The sequence below is a fragment of the Perissodus microlepis genome, chromosome 16, assembly GCF_051167445.1.
Source record: "Perissodus microlepis isolate ML-2025 ecotype Zambia chromosome 16, ASM5116744v1, whole genome shotgun sequence".
NCBI classification, from domain to species: Eukaryota; Metazoa; Chordata; class Actinopteri; order Cichliformes; family Cichlidae; genus Perissodus; species Perissodus microlepis.
In genome coordinates, this window is record NC_140476.1 from 32,978,538 (window position 1) to 33,002,288 (window position 23,751).

A 23,751-nucleotide genomic window follows, 5' to 3' on the forward strand; every position below is an offset into this window, starting at 1 on the left:
TTACTTTACTCGTTACTTGAAAAAAGTAATCAGATTACAGTAACGCGTTACAAGTAACGCGTTACTGCCCATCTCTGGGCGTCACCATATGTAGTGTTTCAGCTCTTACTGGTAGAGACTTCTTGGTGTCTATTAGGACAGAATTTTACTGTCCTAATAGACCTTGTCATCGACTCAGATGGACAGTGTGGTACCGCTGACATGCATTCATTTCTGTTGTACTTTCTTCAGGTCCACTTGGAGCTGCATTATTACAGCGACAATCTATAACATTGTTGGCTGACATGAAGAGTCCTGAAAGTGCCAAACTTCTGCCAGTTCAAACTTACTGGACGAAGCACTTTATGTTTTCATGCCCTTGCATTTATCTAAGCCTCATAGCAGTTTTATCACAGTGATGTTCATTGAGGTATTACATTGTGCTGTTTTATTTTTTCTGACATTCATTGTGAATTGCAAGTTTTTCTCTTCCTAAACTCTTGTCTAATTGGTTTTGCCTGCCACAAGCAGATTACAGATATCTTATTTTCCCTTCTATAATCTTGTCCTGTTTGGCAGCTTTTGGAGTCTGAATTATGATGTGAATGCACTGTTGTGCCAAACACATTTGGCTTTTCCAAGATCAGTTCTTCCACAGCATGTCTTTATCCTTCCCTCACCCCAGTCAGTCACAGCAGATGGCCCCGCCCCTCCCTGAGCCTGGTTCTGCCGGAGGTTTCTTCCTGGTAAAATTGAGTTTTTCCTTCCCACTGTCACCAAAGTGCTTGCTCATAGGGGGTCATATGACTGTTGGGTTTTTTTTTGTCTGTATGTATTATTGTAGGGTCTACCTTACAATATAAAGTGCCTTGAGGTGACTGTTGTTGTAATTTGGCGCTCTGTAAATAAATCTGAAGCTGAAATTAAATTCTCTATGGGCTCCTCTTGTTCAGGTGTTGCTTTTATCTGTTTAAGACTTCATTTCTATTCATGTTATTTTAGTTACTAAAAAAAAAAAGTTCTAGCACCTGGAACGCAAAAGTTCAAAAATGCACAGGTACATAAATCAATAATGTTTTTTAGTGTGTGGGTATGTGCATGTGTGAGCGAGTGAGTGTGAATGTGTATGTAAGAGTGTGTTCAAAGTTCTCCAAAATGGAGCCTTTGCATCAGAAATTGATGCATGATGATGAATGATGTATTAAATTTCCACCTCCTAGAACAGACACCGGAGATAGACACTGGTGCATGATCACTAATAGGATGAATCTGAGTGTCTATAATATCCCTCATAATGGAGCTACTAACTAAAAAGTAATCTAAGTGAGATTGTGAGTGGTGTACAGGTGAAAAGAAGGTGTAATCCCCGAGAGTGGGGGGATGTGAACGCCAAGCATCACAAAGACCAAAATCACTCATGTATTGTTTAAGACTGTGTGTTGAATACCAGTTCCTTTGACTCACTGCTGTACTGATCCTGTGAATTATTGGATTAAATACCAAGTTGAAATCTGCTCCTACTACCAGCGTGGTATCAAAGAGATCGAAATGTGAAGAAAAGAAGGTATTAATGCAAGTATAATTCCTGTAAAGTGAAATAAAGTAATAAATAAAGTAAAATAAATAAAGTCACCTCTGCTGCTGAGGATAAATTCATCTGACCCACCAGTCTGTTCAGAGGACACTGTGTGAATCAGGTGAACGATGGTCTCTACATGCATGGTTCCCACCGTGAAGCATCGAGGAGAAGGTGTGATGGTGTGGGGGGGCTTTGATGGTGACACTGTCGGGGAATTATTCAAAACTGAAGGGACACTGAACCAGCATGGCTACCACAGCCTCCTGCAGCGACATGCCATCCCATCTAGTTTGCATTTAGTTGGATTCATTTGTTTTTCAACAGCACAATGACCCCAAACACCTCCAGGCTGTGTGAGGGCTCTGTGACCAAGAAGGAGAGTGATGGAGTGCTGTGCCAGATGGCGCAAATACAGTTGGAAAGTTAATTGACATCCTCTCTGTAAAATTTCTCACCACTCCTCCCCTGCAGCCGAGCCTGAGACCACACCTCTGCCACACACCCCCACCGCCCGACTGAGGTTGGGGAGCCATCCGGCTGAACCTACTCCCCCCCGCCCCGAGCGAGAGAGGAAATCGGCCACAGCTATCTGCTCCCCCGGCCACCTTGAATTTAAAGGGCTGCAAAGCCAGATAACACCAGGTGATCCTGGCATTGGTATCCTTCATGCGGTGGAGCCACTGTAGCGGGGCATGGTCCGAGCAGAGGGTGAAGGAGCACCCCAGGAGGTAATAGCGAAGGGAGTCAACCGCCTACCGGATAGCCAGGCATTCCTTCTCTACGGTGCTGTACCGCCTTTCACACTCCGTCGGCTTCCGGCTGATGTAAAGAATGGGCCGGTCAACCCCCCTTACCAGCTGCGACAAAACGGCCCTCTGTTCAAGGCGTCAGTCTGCAGAACAAAAGGGAGGGCAAAGTTAGGAGTCTGCAGCAGCGGCTCCGCACAGAGAGCTTTTTTTACCTGCACAAACAACATCTGGCACGGCCACTGGACCAGATCTGGAGCACCCTTCCGGGTGAGCTTGGTCAAGGGGCTGGTCAGCTCCGCTAAATCCGGGCACAAAACGGCGGTAGTAACCTGCCAACCCCAGGAACCATCTCACCTCCTTTTTAGTCTTGGGGCGTGGGCAGGATGCGATAGCTGGCATCTTCTCCACCTGTGGATGCACCTGCCCGAACAAACGGGCCATGCCCAACCGGTCCAGGAGCTCGTCGACCCGGGCCATGGGATAACCATCAAAGCGTGACACTTCATTCACCTTGCGATAGTCGACACAGGACCGTATAGACCCATCCTTCTTCACCACAAGAACTACGGGGCTACACTAGACGCTGTGCGACTCTTCTATCACTCCCATTTTCAGCATTTTGGCCAATTTACTGAAATGCTGAGCATAAACAATTTGCGGTTTTTGCTCAGGAAGCCTGTAGGGCTGTGAATGCACCGTCATGCCAGGCTGCATTTCAAAATGATGCTCAATGAGAGACGTTCAGCCGGGCAGGGGGGAGAACACATCTGCAAAGCGCTGTTGCAACGCGGCAACATCCGCTCTTTGGGCCTGTGTGAGATGATCATCACAAGGGAGGGAGGCAGGAATGATGGAAATTGGCACCTCCGGCCCCAACTCATCTCTCTCCTTCACCAAGCTCACCAGAGAAGCGGTTTCAGCCTATCTCCACGCTTTAAGGTGGTTGAGGTGATAAATCTGCGTAGCCCCTCCCCTGTCCGACCATGCGACCTCATAGTCAACGTCCCCCACTCGCCGTGTAATCACAAAGGGTCCTTGCCACTTGGCGAGCAATTTTGAGGTGGAAGAAGGGAGTAATACACTTTGTCTCCCGGCCTGAGTCTAGCCCCTCTATTATACAGGCGTTGTTGACGCTGCTGAGCCTGGAGCAAATTCTACCGTGACAACCTCCTCAAAATGTGGAGTTTTGCTCTCAGGTCCAACACGTACTGAATCTCATTCTTGGCGGGGCTCGGACCTTCCTCCCAGCTTTCTTTAATCAGGTCGAGCACCCCATGCGGCTTCCTGCCGAACAGTAGTTCAAAGGAAGAAATTCCCATGGAGGCCTGGGGCACCTCCCGCACTGCAAATAACAGAGGGTCTAACCAGCGATCCCAATTGCGTTCATCCTTGTGAATGAACTTACGAATCATGGACTTAAAGTCTTGTTCAGACGCTCCACTAGAGGGCGCTGGTCCGAATAGATTTAATGCCCAGTAATTCGTACAGTTCCCGCAGTGTGCGAGACATGAATGAAGTGCCCTGGTCAGTCAGTATCTCTTTCGGGATCCCAACTCAGGAGATGACCTGAAACAGTGCCTGCGCCACACTCTTTGCAGAGATGGTGCGCAGAGGCACTGCTTCCGTGTATCGCGTTGCATAATCCACCAGAACTAATACAAAGTGATAGCCACGTGCACTCCGGTGAAACGACCCGATGAGGTCCATGCCAATGTGCTCAAACTGGATCTCCATGAGTGGGAGCGGGTGCAAAGGCACTCTTGGTATGGCCAGCTGATTAACAAGTTGGCAGTCAGGGCAGGACGTGCACCAGCGGTGCACATCTGCTCGGATGCCCAGCCAATAAAATCTGGCCGTTATTCCCTTCAGAGTTTTTTCATATCTCATATGCCCTGCCATGGGGTTATAATGAGCCGCCTGGAAAATCATTTCCCGGTGGCTCTGCGGCACCAACAACTGGGTGTGTGTCTCCTCTGTGCAAGTATCACGACTCACTCGATATAATCTGTCTTTCAATAACACGAAGCGCGGGTAGGTCTGCACGGCTTCAGGGCGCACCATGTGACCATCAATATCAATCACCTGGTCGAAGGCTGAGCGTAGGGTGTCATCACGAGACTGCTCCAGTGGGAAATCTCCCGTGGAGGGAATTTCCGGCAGGGCCTCCCATGAAGGACCAGCAATGCCCCGGGACGAACCAAGCTTCGGTGCACGAGGGTCTGCGCGCAGCCCGTGTCCACCAAAGCATGGCGTATACCCCCTCGAGTCCTTACCGGAATGCTATATGTCCCTCCTGGACTGGGAAAGGGTGCTGGGGCACGGGCGACGCGGAACACCTGCCTTACTTCCATCCGAGGACAGTTCCTCTTCAGGCGTCCCTGTTGGCCGCACTTCCAGCATTCCTGCCCCGGCGTCTGTGCCGCTCTCTGTGGCTCAGGGGCAGCACTGGTTACCTCCAATCCCTGGGAAGGCACAAAGGAAGTGAATGGGTTAGTGGGGCTCAACACCGGCGCCCACTCTCCCTGTGCAGGCGCAGGTACCCGGTGACTTGGTGCCGGCACTGGGGCTTGTTTGCTCGGTGTCTGGCTGCCTCCTCCGGGCTCCTCTGCTTTGGTGACGAGATGGTCCTCCGCCAGTGTGACCACGATCTCCAGACTTGCGGGTCGGTGGCACCGGACCCATCTTGTCTTCTCCGCTGGCAGCCACTCCATGAACTGCTCCAGCACCACCTTGTCCACCAGCCGGGGGTCCCTGTCGCCCATCCGGTGCATCGCCACCAATAGTGAAGGGGCCTTCAGCGGCACAGCGGCCCCGACCAGCCGCTCCAGAACCTGAGTCTGCTGGTCCGCTTGCTCCTGCGGCTTTGCCAGGTAGACCCGCTGGGCAGCCGCCTGGTCTTGGCTCATCTTTGCCATCTCCGCCAGGAACGGCAAAGGCTGGGTAGGTGGCGCAGCATGTGGGTCTGACATCCCCACGTTTCCTGGGTTTCGGCACCACTTGTAGAATGCAGTCAACACACACACAGTTTGATGCACAGAGATGTGACGTTTATTTGTGACTTTTTGTGCGACAGTTCACAGTCTGGTCAGCGCCAGTCTCAGCTTTTTCAAGCACCCTTCGCTTGTCTTCTGCCTCAATAAAAAATGGAAAAGAAAACTGTCATCAGTCCAAACGCCACCAGCTGTGTTCTCATCTGCCTCCCCTGCACCGCCCCGTTGAGCTCACTGCACCACTCCTCCCCTGCAGCCAAGCCAGGGACCACACCACCACAACATGTCATCTCCATTCATATAAATTATATGATTGCCTAGAATAAAGACCGATCCAACCAATTCTTCAGCCAGGAACAGGTGGGAATAGTACAACATTGGAATTCACAATGTCATAGCATCATTAATATTAATGACCAAGTATACTTCTTTATCTGAAGCCATGTAAGAGCTATGTAACTTCAGCGCCAGTTAAAAGTTCAGACACAAATACTGATTTAAGAATTGTTGTTTATTTTCAACAGTGTACAACAAAACTAAAGACATCAGAAATATGAAATAAGACATATTAAATTATATGATTAATACAAGTTAGGAAAATTAGGAAAGCCTCATAAAATGAATAGATGCAAGTTTCTGACTGATACTGTAGCCTTAGACAGCACATTCTTTTGCATTGTTCATGGAAACAATACAAAACAGATCTGAATTACATCTTAATTGTGAGACGTCCAAACTCCTTTAAAAAAAAGTATAACTTTTGATAAATTAACAGAAGAATCACAACAGCGTGTACTCACATGTGCTAAGTTTAGGCTTATGGCATGCTGATGCTGATGGCATAGTGGATTCAGAGGAAGAATTACACAGTGAAGCTGCTGGTTGAACAAAGGAAAGAGTAGCTTGTGGAGTATTAATGTCAGATTTGTCAAACTAAGAGTTTGAAGAAGAGCTAATAAGTGAATAGAGTTCAGAAGATTTGCTTGACTGTTTGGTGAAATGACAACAAATTGGCAGAGATACAGAATTTGCCAGTATCTGATAGCTGAAGCAAAAGATTTAAGGAGACCATTCAAATCATGTAACTGTTTTAGAATAAATTGTTCTTGAAGGAAGTAGTTCCCAATGAGACAGTTAAGTGAATAAGCACAATTATTCTTGTTAGGAGTCAGAAAAGGAAAACTGAAAGAATTAGGAGGAGATATTATGAAGGAGGACTATAGCAGGGTTAGAACACTGATGCCAGAAAGAAAAAATCTCCATTGCCTTCAGAAGGAAGGCAAGAACACCAGAAGGAGCAGGAAACCTTTAAGGATTTCAAGGCAAATAGGTGGATGGGTGGCTCCTCAAAGGAGAGCATGAGTTGGACTTAGGAGCCATGTTCCCTCTAAGCTGCGTGCGCAATCGCACACTGCTGGCATGGTCTCCAATCTGCGTTGCACACACAAAAAAAATCTAACCTGAATTGAAATTAAAATAAATACATTAACAATTCTGTTTTGCAGTGTGCGTCAGTAAGTGACCGGTGACTGGCTGCTCCAGCCAATGATGCGATTCACATTCGTATATACGCAGCTAATCAACGTGGCTGACAGGCTATGACAGCGTCCTTATGTGCCGACACCGGTGTTTTAGCAAAGCGGCTGATGTGGAGTGAAGCCACGTTAATGACAACGTGTACAACCATTGGAGATGTGAGCAGGACAGACGGAACAACTGACGGAAAAAGTGTGGACTTTATACCAGTTTTTAAATTGTGTTGATTGGCCACGTAAAACCAGAGTTATGATAAAAATATCTGCAATGTTTGGTTTTCTTCATGAATACTGTCGTTGTTTATATTTTATATAAAAACTGCGTTTTATAAGGAAAACGCTCGAAAGCCTGTGAGCAAAGACGAAACCAAAAAAAACCACCCTTTCCTATTGGTGGAAAAATGTACCATGTGGACCAATCAAAAAATGATATGGCAACATGGCATTTAGTTGTTTAGGAAGGGGGAAGTTTTAGGAGTGACGGCGTGTTTTGAGATGTGACAGATTTGCCACGTTTAGCGTGTTTGGAGTCTAAAGTTAGTGTGTTGTCTTGTGTAGTTAGTGTGTAGTTAGTGTGTAGTGTAGTCAACAGTTTTGTTGTGTGTGTCAGAACAATGAGGCGACTGCTGAGTGTTACAGGTGTTACAGCAGTGATACATCTCCTGTTGTCAGGCCTGCAGGTATCAGGCTGTTGTTCTCCTTCATCTCATAGTGGACAGAAATTATTTTTTGGAGTGGCACAAATAATTTGTGTGGCATCAGATTTGATGCAGAACAGCTGATTGTTCTGTAAATAGTTTGAAATGTTTATTTAAAAAAACACCTTGGCTGCATTTTTAGGTAAACAGCTGCAAAAAACTTTGTTGTTTGCAAAACTCAGTTACTTTTTTGAAGAAGTAACTGTATCATTAATTACCCAACATTGGTCATTATTTACTGTATTCTGCAGACAGAGTTACAGACTCTCTCCCAGACCACAGACTCAGACTCATAATACAGTCAGAGCTTTAGAAAAAAAAAAAGAAAGAAAGAAAGTTGTGTTTTCAAAATTGGAGTTCAAGTTATTTTTACTTCCAATAGTGTCAACATGCTACACAGGTCATCAACAAGATTTTTTTAAATTTTCATTGTAAGTGGGCTAAAGCAGTTAATTAAAAGTAGTCTAACATAAATGTAAATGCTGTAATTTGATTAATTTAATAAACATGTAACTTGGATGGATTCGATGCTGGCGTGACCACAGTGCACACGTCTGCTGTTGCTCACAGTGGTCCAAGGGGACGCTCAGGGAGTTTGTGTGTTCGCTCAGACACATGAAACATTACAGGGAACATTGCTTAGGAGTACAGTGCATCAATGCCTGCAGGAGAGAGAATGAGGGCTTGGAGAAGGTCAGATAAAGACACAATCCCTCTGACCACATCATCACTGTCAACCAACACCAACCGATGTACCTGGTGAAACAAAAGATAACATTTTTCAGCTCCACTCTGCTGGATACATCAGTACACCCTGACACATTAGGTATCAAAGCTGTATTTTTAAGTACTTAGGTTGTGCATCTACCTAATGTACCTGAGCCTAATGGACTAACTTTGATTACACAGTCAAGAGCTCTCACTTCTGACTCATATTGCCACCAACAGTATCCCAGTATAATAATACTTATACAGCAGTTTGTGTATAAGTATTATTTTTGCAGCACTGCAGGCTGCACTGTATTACCTCAGCCTGTGCAATGCGATCGATGATGGTCTCCAGTGTTTCATGAGGGTAGCACTTAAGGACCCCCTCAACACAGCAGAATCTGGATGCAATGACTTCCCGCATTGTCATATTTAAGTTGTTATAGTTTTTCTGGGCTGCAAGGTTCTTAGGGACAGAAAAAACCCCAACAATGCTTAATGTTGTTAGAAGCTACTGATTTTACTTTCATAAGATAATAACATTTCTGGATTAACTGCTTATATATAAAGTATTTAACTCTGAACTGTTTCTATTTTTTCTTTAATAAATTTATGGTATTTTAATCAGAAATTGTGTGTGAAGATATACAGTGTAACACATGTGGGTCCTATGTAGCATACATAATACATGGGGAAAAAAACAGCAACTTACAATAACATCAAATCTGGAGTACAGCGCCACCACTTTACCTACAGAGGATATACACAGAAAGGCCATGAGGTAAGTTTTTGTTTGTTCTACCTTTTTCCAAAGTATGCAACAAAACTGAAAAAGAACAATAAAATATTTTTTTTATTAAATTATGTAGCAAACAAACCAAAAACCTTCATATTATGACTCTTCGTAATATGAAGGTTTTTGGTCTAATGTGGCTATTGTTTGCCTTGATAACAGCTTTACAAACTGTTGTCATTATTGTCAGCCTTGTCAAAAATCAATTGGTAGAATTTTATTCTTAACTCCTTTGCATCCACCAGGTCTCTGATTAGGGTTAGTGGCAGGGCTAGGTTCACCTCTGCTGCTTTGTATGGAATTTACATCTATATAGCATATGCACATGATAATAATAATAATAATAATAATGGATTGGATTTATATAGCGCTTTTCAAGGCACCCAAAGCGCTTTACAATTCCACTATTCATTCACGCTCACATTCACACACTGGTGGAGGCAGCTACGGTTGTAGCCACAGCTGCTCTGGGGCAGACTGACAGAAGCGAGGCTGCCATATCGCGCCATCGGCCCCTCTGGCCAACACCAGTAGGCGGTAGGTGAAGTGTCTTGCCCAAGGACACAACGACCAGGACAGAGAGCCCGGGGATCGAACCGGCGACCTTCCGATTACAGATACGCTTCCCAACCCCCCTGAGCCACGGTCGCCCCCCCACATGAAAATGTTATAACAGAAGTCCTTGAAGCGTTGAAGCCTTTAATTGTCAAATAGCAAAAAAAAAAAAGCTGATCTTCTTTAGTAATCTGTATTATGACAAGACCAAGGACTGAAAGCTTTACATGCTGGTAAGAGAATAAAGACTACCATGAGCGGTAATGTAAACATATCAAGCTTTTTCATATATTACAAAATTCAGTTAGTTGCATGTGATTACCTGCTGATGACTCCTGATCATGCAAACTTCAAATTTTCCAGGTGAATAACAACATTAACTTAGCATGACAATTCAGAGCACCCAGCCTTCTTGGAGTCCCTGGGTGGTGTGCTGTAGGCTGCTCAACCTCGGGACTTTGTTGTCCTACTGTGAGACTTTCAATTCAATTCAATTTTATTTATATAGCGCCAAATCACAACAAAAGTTGCCTCAAGGCGCTTCATAGATACAGAGAAAAACCCAACAATCATATGACCCCCTATGAGCAGCACTTTGGCGACAGTGGGAAGGAAAAACTCCCTTTTAACAGGAAGAAACCTCCAGCAGAACCAGGCTCAGGGAGGGGCGGGGCCATCTGCTGTGATTGGTTGGGGTGAGAGAAGGAAGACAGGATAAAGACATGCTGTGGGCAACAACAGCGTGATACCTGGAGGGACGTGATTGGGAGGAACGGCCTCCCAGATCTGAACCTAAGTGGTGTTTTGTTCTTGGACTTCTGTGCCAACCACAGTTTGTCCATAACGAACACCAAGTTCAAACATAAGAGTGTCCGTAAGTGCGCGTAGCACCAGGACGCCCTAGGCCACAGGTTGATAATCGATTTTGTAATCGTATTACCAGACCTGCCGCCATATGTTCTAGACACTCGGGTAAAGAGAGGGGCTGGTGGTGAGTTGGATCAGGTAGTGGGGGAGGATGCTGGACAGACCTGGCGCTGGGAGTGCCTGGCAGAGGCCCCAGTCTACGAGATCTTCAACGCATACCTCCCACAGAGCTTCAGTAACATTCTGAGGGAGATGGTCAATTCACTGAGTCCGAATTCACCATGTTCAGGACCTCCATTGCCGAGGCTGCACTGAGCTGCAGCCACAAGGTGGCCAAATGAACCAAATGGTGGACACAGAGGTGAAGGGAGCCACCAGGCTGAAGAAGGAGTCCTCTCTGGCTTGGTTAGCCTGTGGAACTTTGAAGGCAGCTGAAAGGTACCAACAGGCCAAGAGGAACGTGGCTCAGACAGTGGCTGAAGCTCAAACTCAAGTGTGGGAGGAGTTGTCCGGTGGTGGAAGGAATACTTTGAGGATCTCCTTAATCCCACTGACACGTTTTCCGTGGAGGAAGCAGAGTCTGATACTGATGCGGGGGACAACTCACCTATCTTCAGGAGCAAGGTCATTGAGGCAGTTAAACAACTCCTGGGGTGGATGAGATTTGCCCTGAGTTCCTGAAGTGGAGATCAGGGGCGGTACCTCTGGACTGGCAGACTGGGGTGGTGGTTCCCATTTTTAAGAAGGGAGACTGGAAGGTGTGTTCCAACTATTGAAGGATCACACTCCCTAGCCTCCCTGGGAAAGTCTATGTTAGGGTGCTGGAAAGGGGAGTCTGTCCATTAGTAGAACCTCGGATACAGGAGGAAGAATGCAGTTTTCAGCTTAAGTCTATCAATAGGAACAATTAGCATGATATCAAACTACCTCGTTCATTGACCACAGGCAGAGCTGACACTCTTCTCTCCACAAAAAGGCTCAGAGCATCATAGACGGAAGCCGATTCCTGGATTGTTGCAATATGTTTAAAGGTACCAATCGGCACTTCGCGGATTTGCCTTTGAAGAAACCTGGGTCTGGGAATCATAGATCCCTTAAGGGAAAAGACATAATAAAAGATAATATATTGTGATTTTGAGATTTTGCATTTCACTATTATTATTCTTAATATATAAAGTCTCAATATCATGAAATAATATAATGCATCAATTAAAATGGAAAAGTAGATATCTTCAAACAGTGATGACAGCCCTTTTTGTGAGCATATTGAGGGCATGCAGATGTATCCAGGCTGCGATTTGTATCATATGTTACACAAAGGAGCTACATGTTTCTACCTCTGTCTATGTGGCATGAGAAATCACTGCATCTCAAGAGCAATGCTGTTCAAGAAAAACAAACATTATCAAGGTATTAAGGCACAGCAGTGGTCCAGAGTAATTTTTTTTAACCATATCTGATGTATTTCTGGGCACCTGTAGCCCCTCAAAATTACAATTCATTTGGGAAAAAAAGATAATGAAAAGAAGCCTTTCAAATACCAACATACAGGAGAATAAAGATTTCTTTTCTTTGAGCCAGGTCTTTTAACTGCAATTAAATTATGGGATTAAGTTAACGGTGTGCTGCACAAGAAGTGTCTCCTTACAAAAATGTGGAGAAACTTGAGTATGCGTTTGTGAGTGAGGATGTGGAGGACGTTTCCTGATGCTGGGTCAATAACTGGCAGGCGGTGGATCTTATTCTTTAACAGGGAGTATATGGCATCAAACAAACTGAAAAGACAAACACGATTTGTGATTAGGATTTTAAGAATTTCAGAATAAACAGGCTATCCATGGTAAATTTCCTACATCTGCTTATTATTTTATATGGCTTTCAAACAGCCCAGTTAAGCTCTTTTAACAAGCAGACCACAGCTCAGATTAGTTAGCTCTAGCAATGAACACTGGTCGGAGGTCAATAGATACCAAGTATTTTGTACTTTGTTTGAAATTGTAGTTGTAAATCTGGTGTAATTTAAGCAAAAGAACTGTAGCCTTTAAAATGATAAAGTGTGAATACATTATGACTAAATTAAATAAATCAATTTTAGGGCTGGCCTTACCTGGACTCTGGTGTAATGCTGATTAGTCTGCTAAATGAGTACTGGAGATAGATTTCTGCAAACAGAAAAAAAACAAACAAACCACAAACTACTTGGAAACATAGCCTAAAGCTAATTTAAATGTTTAAAAAACAGCCATTCCCAAACTAAAGACCATTGTAGCCTATGAACATCATTTGTGGTGCAGCCAAACCTTTGATCAGAACTTGATCATTACACACGCCGAAGATCAAGTGTTTGCTTCTTGTGCTTCAGTTTTTTTATGCAACTAATTATTGTAAATAACGTCTCACTGCTCTTCCACACTACCTTCAGATCCCACCAGTGGGCCACAATGCAAGTTTTGGGAATAGTTGGTTTAAAAGAATTAGAATCCCATTTCCAAAAATGTTGGGATGCTGTCAATAATGTGAATAAAAACAGAATGTAGTGATTAGCAAGTTATTTGAACTGTATATTTAACTTAAAATATAACAACTCAGAAACTGGGCAGCAGTCAGCAGGCTTACTTGTAGTTCCTAGGAATTAAAAGTAGAACGGGAGGCAAAGCCTTCAAGTTTAGAATAGAATAGAATAGAATAGCCCTTTATTGTCATTCTACATGTACAATGAAGTTATGGCTGCTCCATGCACAGTGTTTGTAACACTGTGCATGGAGCAGCAACATTATGAGGGATAGTGCTTGTTAACAGTAGAATGGCCCAGGGGAAAAGGCTGTTTGTGAGATTGACCACAGGCGCAGAACAGAGGGCAGTGCATCAAACAGGTGGTGGGCTGGAGGAAAGGGATCACCTGTGATGGCCGTGGTTTTTCTGAGACAGGATGATCTGTCGATGCCCTACGGGTGGCAGAGTTCAGCCAGTGATTTTCTGCGCTGTTTTAATTACCCTCTGTGCAGCCTTCCTGTTCTCAGTAGTGGCCCCCATGTGCTGAACACCCAGGCAGTAGGAGAGCACGCTCTCCACTGAGGAGCGGTAGAAGGCCAGCACCAGCTTCCAGTCCAGGTTATTCTTCCTCAGGACACAGAGGAAGTGCAGCCATTGTTGAGCCTTCTTTAAAAGGGCAGAGACGCCCAGAAACCTGAATGTGGAGACTGATTCCACCCATTCTCCATTTATAATGAGAAGAGAGTGGACCTGTCTGTGCCTCCTGAAGTGCATTATGAGTTCTTTTGTTTTAAGGATGCCTGTGGACGAGGCTGGCACTGGTGGTCAGGAAAAACAGCTCAAGCTCTGCCAGGTGGGGGGCACTCCTACAGGAAAAACCAAAGTCTGTCAGCGCGGTGGTAGGCGGACAGCTGCGGAAGAGGGCCTGGGCCGGCACCACTTGATCATCAGCAGGACATGTGCAGGCTTAAGTCTATCAATAGGAACAACCTCCTGCCGACTTCCAAAGTCCAAAAAGCAAAGGCTTTCGGCCTGGTTGAATAACCCTGAACGGGCCGTCAAACAGAACAATAGGGTCGGGCAGGCAGTGGTGCACCAGGAATGGAAAACGAGTCTCTGGTGGGACGGAGAGACAGCATAGAGGTATTGAAACACGAAGCGGGGGGGCTCGCAGGCATGAATTCCCCAGGATCCCGGAGCGGCTGGCCGAGGACCAGTTCAGCTGGAGAATCCCAGAGGTCTTCCCTAACCGCGCAGCGCAAACCTGTAAGAGAACCCCAGAGAGCGGCCTTGAGTGACTCGTGAAACTGCTCGCACATCCCGTTGGTTTGCGGGTGGTATGCTGTGGTTTGGTGGACCTTGACCCCCAGGCTGTCAGCCATGGCAGACCAAAGCTCCAAAACGAACTGGGGGCCCCTGTGTGAGGTAACGTCAGTGGGGGGAATGAAACGCGAAATCAACAAAAATGCCCTGGCCACCACCACCGCTGTCGTGGATGCCATCCCTGTAAGGTCTATGTCAGGGCGTTTGAAAGGAGAGTTCATACATTAGTCAAACTTCAGATCCAGGAGGAACAATGCAGTTTTGTCCTGTTTACAGAACACTAGAATCCTCTTGAGGATATTCGAGTGTGTGTGTGAGCTTACCAATCCAGTCTACATCCAGGCAGGAGCACCCAAACTCCTACTTCAGTGCTATGCTGTTGGAATACTATGTAATGATGTTACTGTCTTGTTAAAATAAGCAAGAACATCTAAGGGGGAGGAAAAACCAAAAACATCATCTGGATGGCAACATGAGTATGTTGCTCCAAGAGCTGTACATACTGTTGAGGATCAATCAATAATGTCTCTAATACGCATAGATGACCTCTAAATACAAGTTCAGTGTCTTTTTTTGTGGAAGCAGTGATAAACAGTAAAATAGGCACATTTCCAAGCAAATAAGAAAAGATTGATTCATTAAAAAAAAACATATTTAAAATATTTATAAACCACAGCATTCTGTTTTTATTTACATCTTGTTGAATGTCACAACTTTTTTGGAAAGCTGTTCTAAATTCTTATTCTTTCATGCTTGCTGACAGCATCGTTGAACAGACCTCTCCATGTCTCTATCTTGTGATCCTCAAGCTCATATATCTGAACCTGCAGACAAACCAAACATTTCAGATCCAATGTTTATGGCAACATCCGACATGATGGAGGATTTCTACTTTTTTTTTAATCAGTATGGTTTTTTGTATTATAACATGATTTGAAAGCACAGGGTGAATGCATTTGACAAAAGCATCCATCCATCCATTTTCTTCTGCTAAAAGCACAAAGCAAGTAAATGTATACAATAAATTTATAGTACTCAGAAACTCAGCTCACCAGAGGAGACTTATAGTATCGATGTAGTATGTTAATGAAGTCAGTGATGGTCAGCATACCTGGACAGAAACATACAGATACATCATGTTTAGCCTGAGTGACACTGGACGTATTGAACATGGATTCATCAGAAGTCAGTTATGATGCTAACTGACACACATCTGGAAGTTTCTTATTTAGTACAAGTGAGCATGAAATGCTGTCTACTTTACTTACTAACTAAATCAACACCATCAGAGCTTAATAACTATTGACCAGTCGCCCTCACGTCTCATGTAGTCAAGGTACTGGAAGACTAGTCTTGGATCTACTTGGATCTGACCTTTGATTTCCAGTGAATTTAATACCATCCAGCTGATGTTACTGATGCTGATGCTACAGGAAGTGTCAGTAAGCCATCATGGATGACTGACTATGTGACTAGATATAAGACAGCGAGATGGTCTCTCTGGTCTTACACATAAAATAGAAGGGAAAAGCTACATAACCTGTGCCTCTTATGGAATAGGATGTAGATGTAATAGTGGTATACAGGCACTACAGTGACCAGGTCAACAACGGGCTGAATGGGAAGACCAATACAGAGGCTTTATAGAAGACGGAGGTGAGCAGGCTCTATTTTCTTGGAAAGCTGTGGTCCTTAAATCCTAAAATGTTGGATATCTTTAATCACCCATTTGTGGCCAACACAGTGTACCTCACGATGGTCTTCTAGAGGAGCAGCATCCGAGCTGGTGACACCAACTGATAAAATGATCATGGAGGCTGGCTCTGTGGCTAGAAACTGGACACTTTTAAAGATATGTATTATATATCCACGTTCCTAGATGCTTTGCATATAATCTGCACCTGGCTGAACTGGCATAGTAGCATTCAATTATGAAATTATTTTTCTGTCGAGTCGTGTGCAAGAAAAACATAATCCAAGCAGATAATTTCATTTCACGGCCGCATGTATTCAGTGCCGCTCAATACAATTTGTTAAATAAAGTTTGCCAAATTAATTATCAACAGTTATTGTTTACTGTGTAGCTGTGGAAACCCTGACACCTGTCACTGGATTATGCTGAAGAAACCAGTCAAAAGGCTTTTGACTCCAGCCAGCAGGATTTCACTGTGAGCACAAAGAGCTACCTGTGGGAGTGACACTGTAGCAGCGTGTGCAACGCAAACGCTCAGTGTGTGCGATGGTTTCTTTGTGCGCTAAGTTCTACCCCTGCAGGTTCTTGAATTTATGCCTGAGGAATTTAAATGAGTGGCTGGCACCTGTGCCTGGCAAATGAAATTATTTAGTGATGTTTTTTCCCATGAAACGTATAACAGAAAAATAATTCCACTGAATCAGTTCCACGTTTTTAGTCCTTGTATAGATTGTTGCAGCAGTCCACTGGTTATTAGCATTTCTTGGTTTCCCTGATGCAGACCTTGTTCAGTCCAATGGCAAGGTGTTCTGATCTGAGCAATCATTTACTTTACTGGTGCTCTGCATGGGCTTCAACCCCTTAACCCAGCTCATCACTAATAATAGATATTGATATAGAGTTAGGAGTGGAGTGACCATCAGCCGCCTCCTGCACACAGAAACAGGTCCTAAGCACCATATTCATAAAGGGGGGACCACAGCCAACAGCACTCAAGTTGCAGATTGTGCACAGGTACCCCAGACACCATCTAACACACAGTGGCAGAATGTAAGATGCAAGCTGGAAAAGCATTTGCAGAGCGGCTTGGATTATAAAGAATTAATAAACCACTGAAGGTTGTATGGGGGGAGCTCAAGTTTCAATCGAGATTCATGTTACTCATGCAAGACGCTCAGTGCTACAGACAGATGATGTATGGCTCACCTACAAAACACTGAAGCTTGCTGTCCCACAGCGGCGCTGCCCTCACACCATTAGCCACCAGAGCAAAGAAAGCCTTCTTCACCTGCCAAACAGACACACAGTCACTGAAACCATGAACATGTTTTGTAACTGTGGCTTGTTTTACTGGCAGAATAAGAGGATGTGTTGTGAACATTCGACCTGCAGTGTTGTGTCAAAGATGACCAGTTTGGAGCTGGTTGGGATGGCATCGTAGCAGGAGTGACTCTTCATGAAGTTCATGTAAATGAATGTGTCAGTCTGGACCTGTGGAGAAGAGCAGGTGTTGCTTATGCCACAGACAAATAAGAAATATAATATACACTGCTGTTAAAAATGTTGGTTTCATGTTGGGTTATATGAAGGTTTTTATTTTTTTATAAGGGCATCATAATGTTTTCACAAAAAAAGATTATATGTTCTTCAAGCTTGGGTCTAACAGTGTTTCGAGAGTTTGAGGATGCTGACAGCATCTGCAGTCTTCTGGACAGAGACGTCTGATGTGATGTTTGGACCACCTCTTACATTTACTCTGGTTATTTCTTTGGCCCCTGGTAAGTTTTGATTTGCTCGTGCTCCTTCTTTCCTTGATCTTACCGGTAGCTGGGACAGCTCCATCTACAATCCCAATTTCAAAAAACACCGAGACACTCAGTAAGATATTAAAGATACTAAAATACAAAAAAACAGGGCAAATTTACCACCGTGTAGCAATATTTGAAAATAGCAACTGTGCAGTTTCAATACTTGTAAAGTGAACAGAAACAGTGGATCAAGTATGCAGCAGAATAAATATTACGGAGAATTCAGCAAACACAAGCCACATCTCCCCGTCTGATTTCTTTCCCGTTTTCAGGACACATGTATGTCACAGGTATCAGGCAACCTGGTGAACCCTAAAGCTTCAAGTCATCACTATTTCAGTTAGGTGTCTGTACCCGACTGTCCACTGCTTCAGATTACACCTGGAATTTAGTTGTGTAAACAAGGTTGCACATTATTTTATAAAGTAATTATCAGAATCAGAATACGTTATTAATCCCTAAGGAAACTGTGTGGTTACAGTAACAATCTGAACTAATTAAATAATACAGTACATTACAAAGTTACAAAACATAAGAAATAGCTCTAATATATACAAATGGCTATCCAGAATACTACAGAGGTTAAATATATTGACATTTGACTCTAAACGTCAAACTGTAAAACTCACTGTAAAGGACAACCACAGGCAGGAATGATTTCCTGTGTCGTTCAGTGGTGCATTATGGGTAGTATGTCAGTGAAGGCGCTCCTGTGACTGGCCGGCACATCGTGGAGTGGGTGGGAGGTATTGTCCAGCATTGTCCTTATCACCGTATCCTTAACATCTGCCTCTCAGACACCACCTTAAGGGAGTCCAGCTCCATCCCCACATTGCTGGCCTTAGGATCAGTTTATTGAGTCTGTTGGCATCTGTGGCCCTCAACCTGCTGCCCCAGCATGCAACAGCATAGAGGATAGCACTGGCCACAACAGACAGACAATCCTGAGAGCTGTCTGACAGATGTTAAAAGACCTCAGTTGACGACTCTGACCCTTCCTGTAGACTGCAGTAGCGTTTTTAACCCAGTCCAGTTCATTATCTATGTGTAATCTGAGGTAATGTAAAAGTAGTTCTAGTGTTTTTCTTAGCAACTTTTCAAAGTCACGTACAACAAACAGCAGCACACAGAGGTGCGAGGTGGAGGGTGAGGACAGTGTCTTACCTCTGCCAGAGGTTCCATAGCCTGCAGACAACAGCAATAAGAGGTCTGCACACGTAGAATCACACTGACCCACAAAACCCTGGGCATCAAAATGACAGACAGCAGCACTGTGACGGACTGTCTACCTGGAGGACCTGTGAGACTTTGCTGCCAAGTCAGATAAAGAGGTGCTGAAAGAGTCCAGGCATGGTGAGAAGGACGGAAAACTGGACAAACTGAGAGGGAGACTCTGTGAAGCTTGAGACAGCTGGGACAGAATGTCTGGGAAAGACTGAAGTCTAAATCTGGACTGAAGTGTGAGAGTGGCATTTAGAGGGACAGAGGAAGAGTGGGTGGAGACGGGGGGTATTGCCTTATTAACATTTGTAGCAGAGCAGAGGATGCTCATCCCGGTCACTTCATCTTCTGAAAGTGGAAACTAAACACAGATTTAATAAGCAGTTTGTATGTACGAGATGTCAGCATATCCAATAATCCATCCTCTCCTCCACCTCTGGCTCCATGAAAACAGCCAAAGTGCCAACATTTATACTGGCTCTTGAGTGCAGACTCGAGAACCAGTGGGTGATACAGCAATGACAACATCCAGCTACGGTAGCAACCAGCGCACTTCAGCACATTCATTAGCTTCAATTTCATGAACTATTTGTGTGTTTTTAAGATTAACTATCAGATCATCAGACATGTTTTAGCAGTAGACATACCTTCTCTGTCCAAAGTGTAATTTTTACTCTTAAAGAATTTTACATTACTTTTAGTTTTGTAATGTTTCTAATTCTTGTGAAACAGCTGCTAGTAATATTAGCTAATATGTGTCTTGATGCTCAATCATCCAGGTAAGTAAATCCCAAAGGCTGATTCTGCTAATCTTGACTTGGATGAGCAGAATCAACCTTCATTAGCTAATATTACTTTGACTTTAAATGTGGAAATGTTCATATTTTGGCTTACATTTTTAATAACTAACTTTGATGTAGGGCTTTTAATGAGGTGCATTTAACTTCTCCCAGGATAGCTGAACTTTATATTTCTGTGTTACAGGAAAAAAGAAGTGCTCAGTACAGCTTTAAGACTTTGCTGGTACTACTGTGGGAGACATTCAAAGTTTACTGGGCCAGTAACTATTTATAAATCTAGTAAACCATCTCCTACTTTGCACCGTAGTCAGTTTACATGCAGCCTCTAACATCACTAACCACATAATCAACATTCACATTTTTAAAGAAAAGATTTAAAATTTGCCAAAAACCCCTTTGAAACCTGAAACCATGTATTCTCTCTTAATTTCCAACAAAACATAACAAAATAAACTCTGCAGTTTGTTGACTAAAAATGAAGAAACTGTTGGCAAACGCACACAGATTCACCACTTCTTCTCAGGTGTTAAGCACAGCTCAAACATGTAGATCATTGTCTGAATCCAGTTTACATTCAAATCCAGATTCACAGCCAGCTTGTACAACGTCGTGCTAATAATAACTGCAGGTGTCCAAACAGGCTGTGCTGCTGGTTACAGGAGACCTCACATATTAATAGTTTACAGCTATTTACAGAGTCCTTTTAAAAGGTTGTTGGAGTATCACAGCTGTGTTACAGTTGCAAAGAAAAGTTGTCAGCGCCCTGAAAACGCATGGAAGCTGCAGTGATTGGACGGAAGAACAAACACAATGTGATTAAACTAAAAAACAGCAAATCTGTAAAATCTATGTCTGCAAAGTGAATAAAGGTGAGCATCAGAACACAGGTGACCTTGAGGAAGTAGGAGGATAGGACAGAGAGTCACACACCGTCTTTAATCTGGGAGGATTTGTTGTTCCAGCTTTGGCCCTGGAGCTTCCAGCTGGTGAGGGGAGGCCGTGTGAAGATGCATCCCAATTCTGCAGTTGATCTACTGTCCATCACTGGTCCCAGGTCTATTGATTTCCCATTGCAGAGTCGCGAGCTTCTCCATGATTTTATCTATAGTGCGTTCAATAAGCACAGTCTGAGTACTCACTGCATCAGTCATGCCAGTCAACCTTTTTGGGCAGCTGTAACCGCTTTCATTAGTCGTCGATAAGCCAGGGCTATGCCAGCTCCAATCAGCGTGAACCCCGTTATCATGGTTCCAAATAGGTAGATGTCTTCAACGTCCTCCATCGAGTGTTGCCAGACACAAGACCCGCCACCCCCCCAGCCGTCCATTGTGTATGCAGCAGCCAACATTCCTGCAGGACATTCAGGCTCCCCCGAGCCCGGGCTTCTCGTTGAGAAGAAGATGTCAGTCGCGTTAAGAGACTAGTTGATCAAATCCAGAATTTCTTGATTTTAGAGAACAAGACGGAGCGAGTCGCCGAGTTAGACCAGACGAGACAAAAGAAGCCAAACAGGGAAGGTAAGGGAGGGAGAGAGGAAGATGTGACCGCCTCCGTCGAGAGCCAAGCCTTTATTGTTAGTATGGTATATTGAGATGATATGCAGTGCCCTTTGACCTCCAAACATGGTGTGTATAATGGCTTCCACAGAGTTCAGTTTTGGTCTCAGGCTATATTCTCCCAGTATTTCACAGGCGTCTATTGTCATTCAGCAAACTTTTAATGTTCAACATACTTTTTCTTTAGCAATGGAGTCTTGCATGGCGAGCGTGCATACAGGCCATGGTGTGCATTTCTTATTGTTTTTTTCTTTGAAACTGTTGCACCTGATGATTCCAGGTCCTTTTGTAGTTTTGGTCCTCAGCACTTGGACAACTCTTCTGATAATTTTCACTTCTCTGTCTGAAATCTTGTGGGGAGCAACTGGTCATGGCTGGTTTATGGTGAAATTATGTTCTTTCTTGTTCCAGATTATGGCTCCCATAGTACTCACGGGAACCTTATTTGATCCACTGTATAGTGACTGGACCATGTACAGTTAATCTGTATAAATTCATATCTAAAACTACGTTTTTTTCCACCCCCACTAATGGAGGCGCCCTCACTCATTTCCTCCAATGAAAGAGCAGCACCACAAAACTAGTTCCAAACTACCGAAATTATGTCCCCCTTAATTTCCATCTCGTGGAGAAACAAACACCAGAAAACATTTGTTTGTTAGATCTGCTGAATGCAGGCTGCTTCTCAAAAGGCACCAAGTGAAAAAGAAGCTACTATTTATAAGCAGCCCAACTTTCTTTAATTTAATATTCATCAAATCAGAGTAAGTGACAAAAAAAAAGGGAAAAACCCAAACCAACACCTCTTACCTGTACTGACCGATTTTACACAAAGCCTGGTTGGGGCAAAGAAAAACCCCAAACTTTATGACTTTTCTTTCAGATTTGTTGCTATTGTCATTGTCACGCTGTGCTCAGGAGTTAGAGCACGTCATATACTAATCTGGAAGGTCGATGGTTCGATCCTTCCAGTATGCACACCAAAGTATCCTTGGACAGGATACCGAACCACAAGTTGCTCCTGATGTGTCCAGAGTGTCAGTCTTAGAAAGCCCTTAGGAATAGAAACAAGTATTTGCATGAATGTAGGTGTAAGTGCTTTGAGTGTTCAAGCAGAGTAGAAAAGCACTATATAGGAACCAGTCAGCTCATTCTGTGTCTGTCAGACATTCATATTGTGGTTTCAAATAATGCAGTAAAGTGCTCCCTTTGAGCCAAAACTCTTTGAACTGCTTCAAATGCTAGATTCATTGTTACCTGTAAGACTGATTTGTCATAATTAGCATCGCATATTTGTGTTTTGTCTTTTACTGCCCACAGTGTACCGTGGAGAAGGTTTATCACACATAATAAAAAACATTAACCGTCTGGCTGTGGGGCTCGTTGTTCGTTTGGCAGCAAAGAGACACGGCAGCCGTTTTTTGACTTGAACCTTCAACTGCTTCTTAAATGTAAGAAAATGCACTTTGGGCATATTCGTCTTCTCTCTCCTGCCAACATCAATTTGTTCATCTGCCACCCAGCAGAGGATGTCTCCCAAGTACAGTTCAAGAATCAAACACGTCTCCTTTAAAGTTCCTGCTATGACTAAGAGAACTGAAAATAATTATGCAGCTACAACACTGTTGCAATAGCGTTGCTTGTGATATTTTTCAGTTTTAACAGAAGATGTACCAAAACATTTTTAGCAGTTTATTCTTGAATCAAAATCACCTTAAAAGAACATCAGCAGCTTTTTTTTCTCCTGAAAATGAGGAACTCGCCTACCAACAACAACTCCGCTCTATCCAGTTTACCCCATTTATGTTTACTGTGGCTCTTTGGCTCAGTCTAACACTGCACTCGCCGTGTTTGGGGGAACAAACAGTCTTTGAATCTAACAAAGAGCAATGCAAGTGTAACTCATAGAAACACAAAGTATTGGGAGATGCACTGTGTTCAAAGAAGCTATGGTTACCTATTACTAGGGATGGGTACCGGTGGTTCTGACATAAACGGTAGTAACCAGACCGAAAAGCAGCGCACATTTCGGTGCTTTATTTCGGTGCTTTTTTTTCCTGAGATGTCATACACTTTGGATCTAGCCAGTCATTATACCTTTGCAGGCGTAGTAGGCGGGCCCAGGTACGTACGTTCTTTTAGAGCAGAGCTACAGATTAAAAATGCCCAAGGCGAAGCGGTCAAAAGTCTGGCTGTACTCCACAGCAAAAGATGCAAACTCAGCAGCCTGCAACAAGTGCTTTAAGGTGATACTGTGCAAAGGAGGTAACACCTCGAATCTGATGAAACACCTGGAGACGCATAGCGTTTTTTTTAAAGCGGAGAAATGCGCCGTATTTGATAGCTTGCTGCGAGACCTCACACCGAGCACATCTACTGCGGGTGTGGTAAATCTCCATTAGCG

General features: G+C 44.0%; 1 protein-coding gene across 1 annotated transcript; it reads right to left on the reverse strand.

Annotated features, from left to right (window-relative positions):
- Positions 1–5,787: 5,787 nt before the first annotated feature.
- Positions 5,788–22,914, reverse strand: prkag3b (protein kinase, AMP-activated, gamma 3b non-catalytic subunit). The gene is made up of 11 exons (XM_084954848.1): positions 18,935–22,914; positions 17,349–17,453; positions 17,169–17,250; positions 15,322–15,380; positions 15,048–15,093; positions 12,561–12,615; positions 12,102–12,228; positions 11,381–11,546; positions 8,951–8,988; positions 8,558–8,704; positions 5,788–8,286 (listed from the first exon to the last, which is right to left on the reverse strand). Exons 1-11 carry the CDS (start codon positions 19,241–19,243, stop codon positions 8,170–8,172), a joined length of 1,251 nt encoding a protein of 416 aa, XP_084810974.1. The 5' UTR covers positions 19,244–22,914; the 3' UTR covers positions 5,788–8,169.
- Between the last annotated feature and the right edge of the window lie 837 nt (positions 22,915–23,751).

Bases quoted from the DNA above. Each gene is read 5' to 3' on its own strand.
- prkag3b (XM_084954848.1), bottom strand. From the start codon at position 19,243: ATGCCACTCTCACACTTCAGTCCAGATTTAGACTTCAGTCTTTCCCAG. The intron at 11,547-12,101 runs GTAAGGAGACAC...TTTTCCCTTAAG, and splicing joins TCAAGTTTCTCCACATTTTT to GGATCTATGATTCCCAGACC. The intron at 8,287-8,557 runs GTAATACAGTGC...TTGTTTCACCAG, and splicing joins ATCGCATTGCACAGGCTGAG to GTACATCGGTTGGTGTTGGT.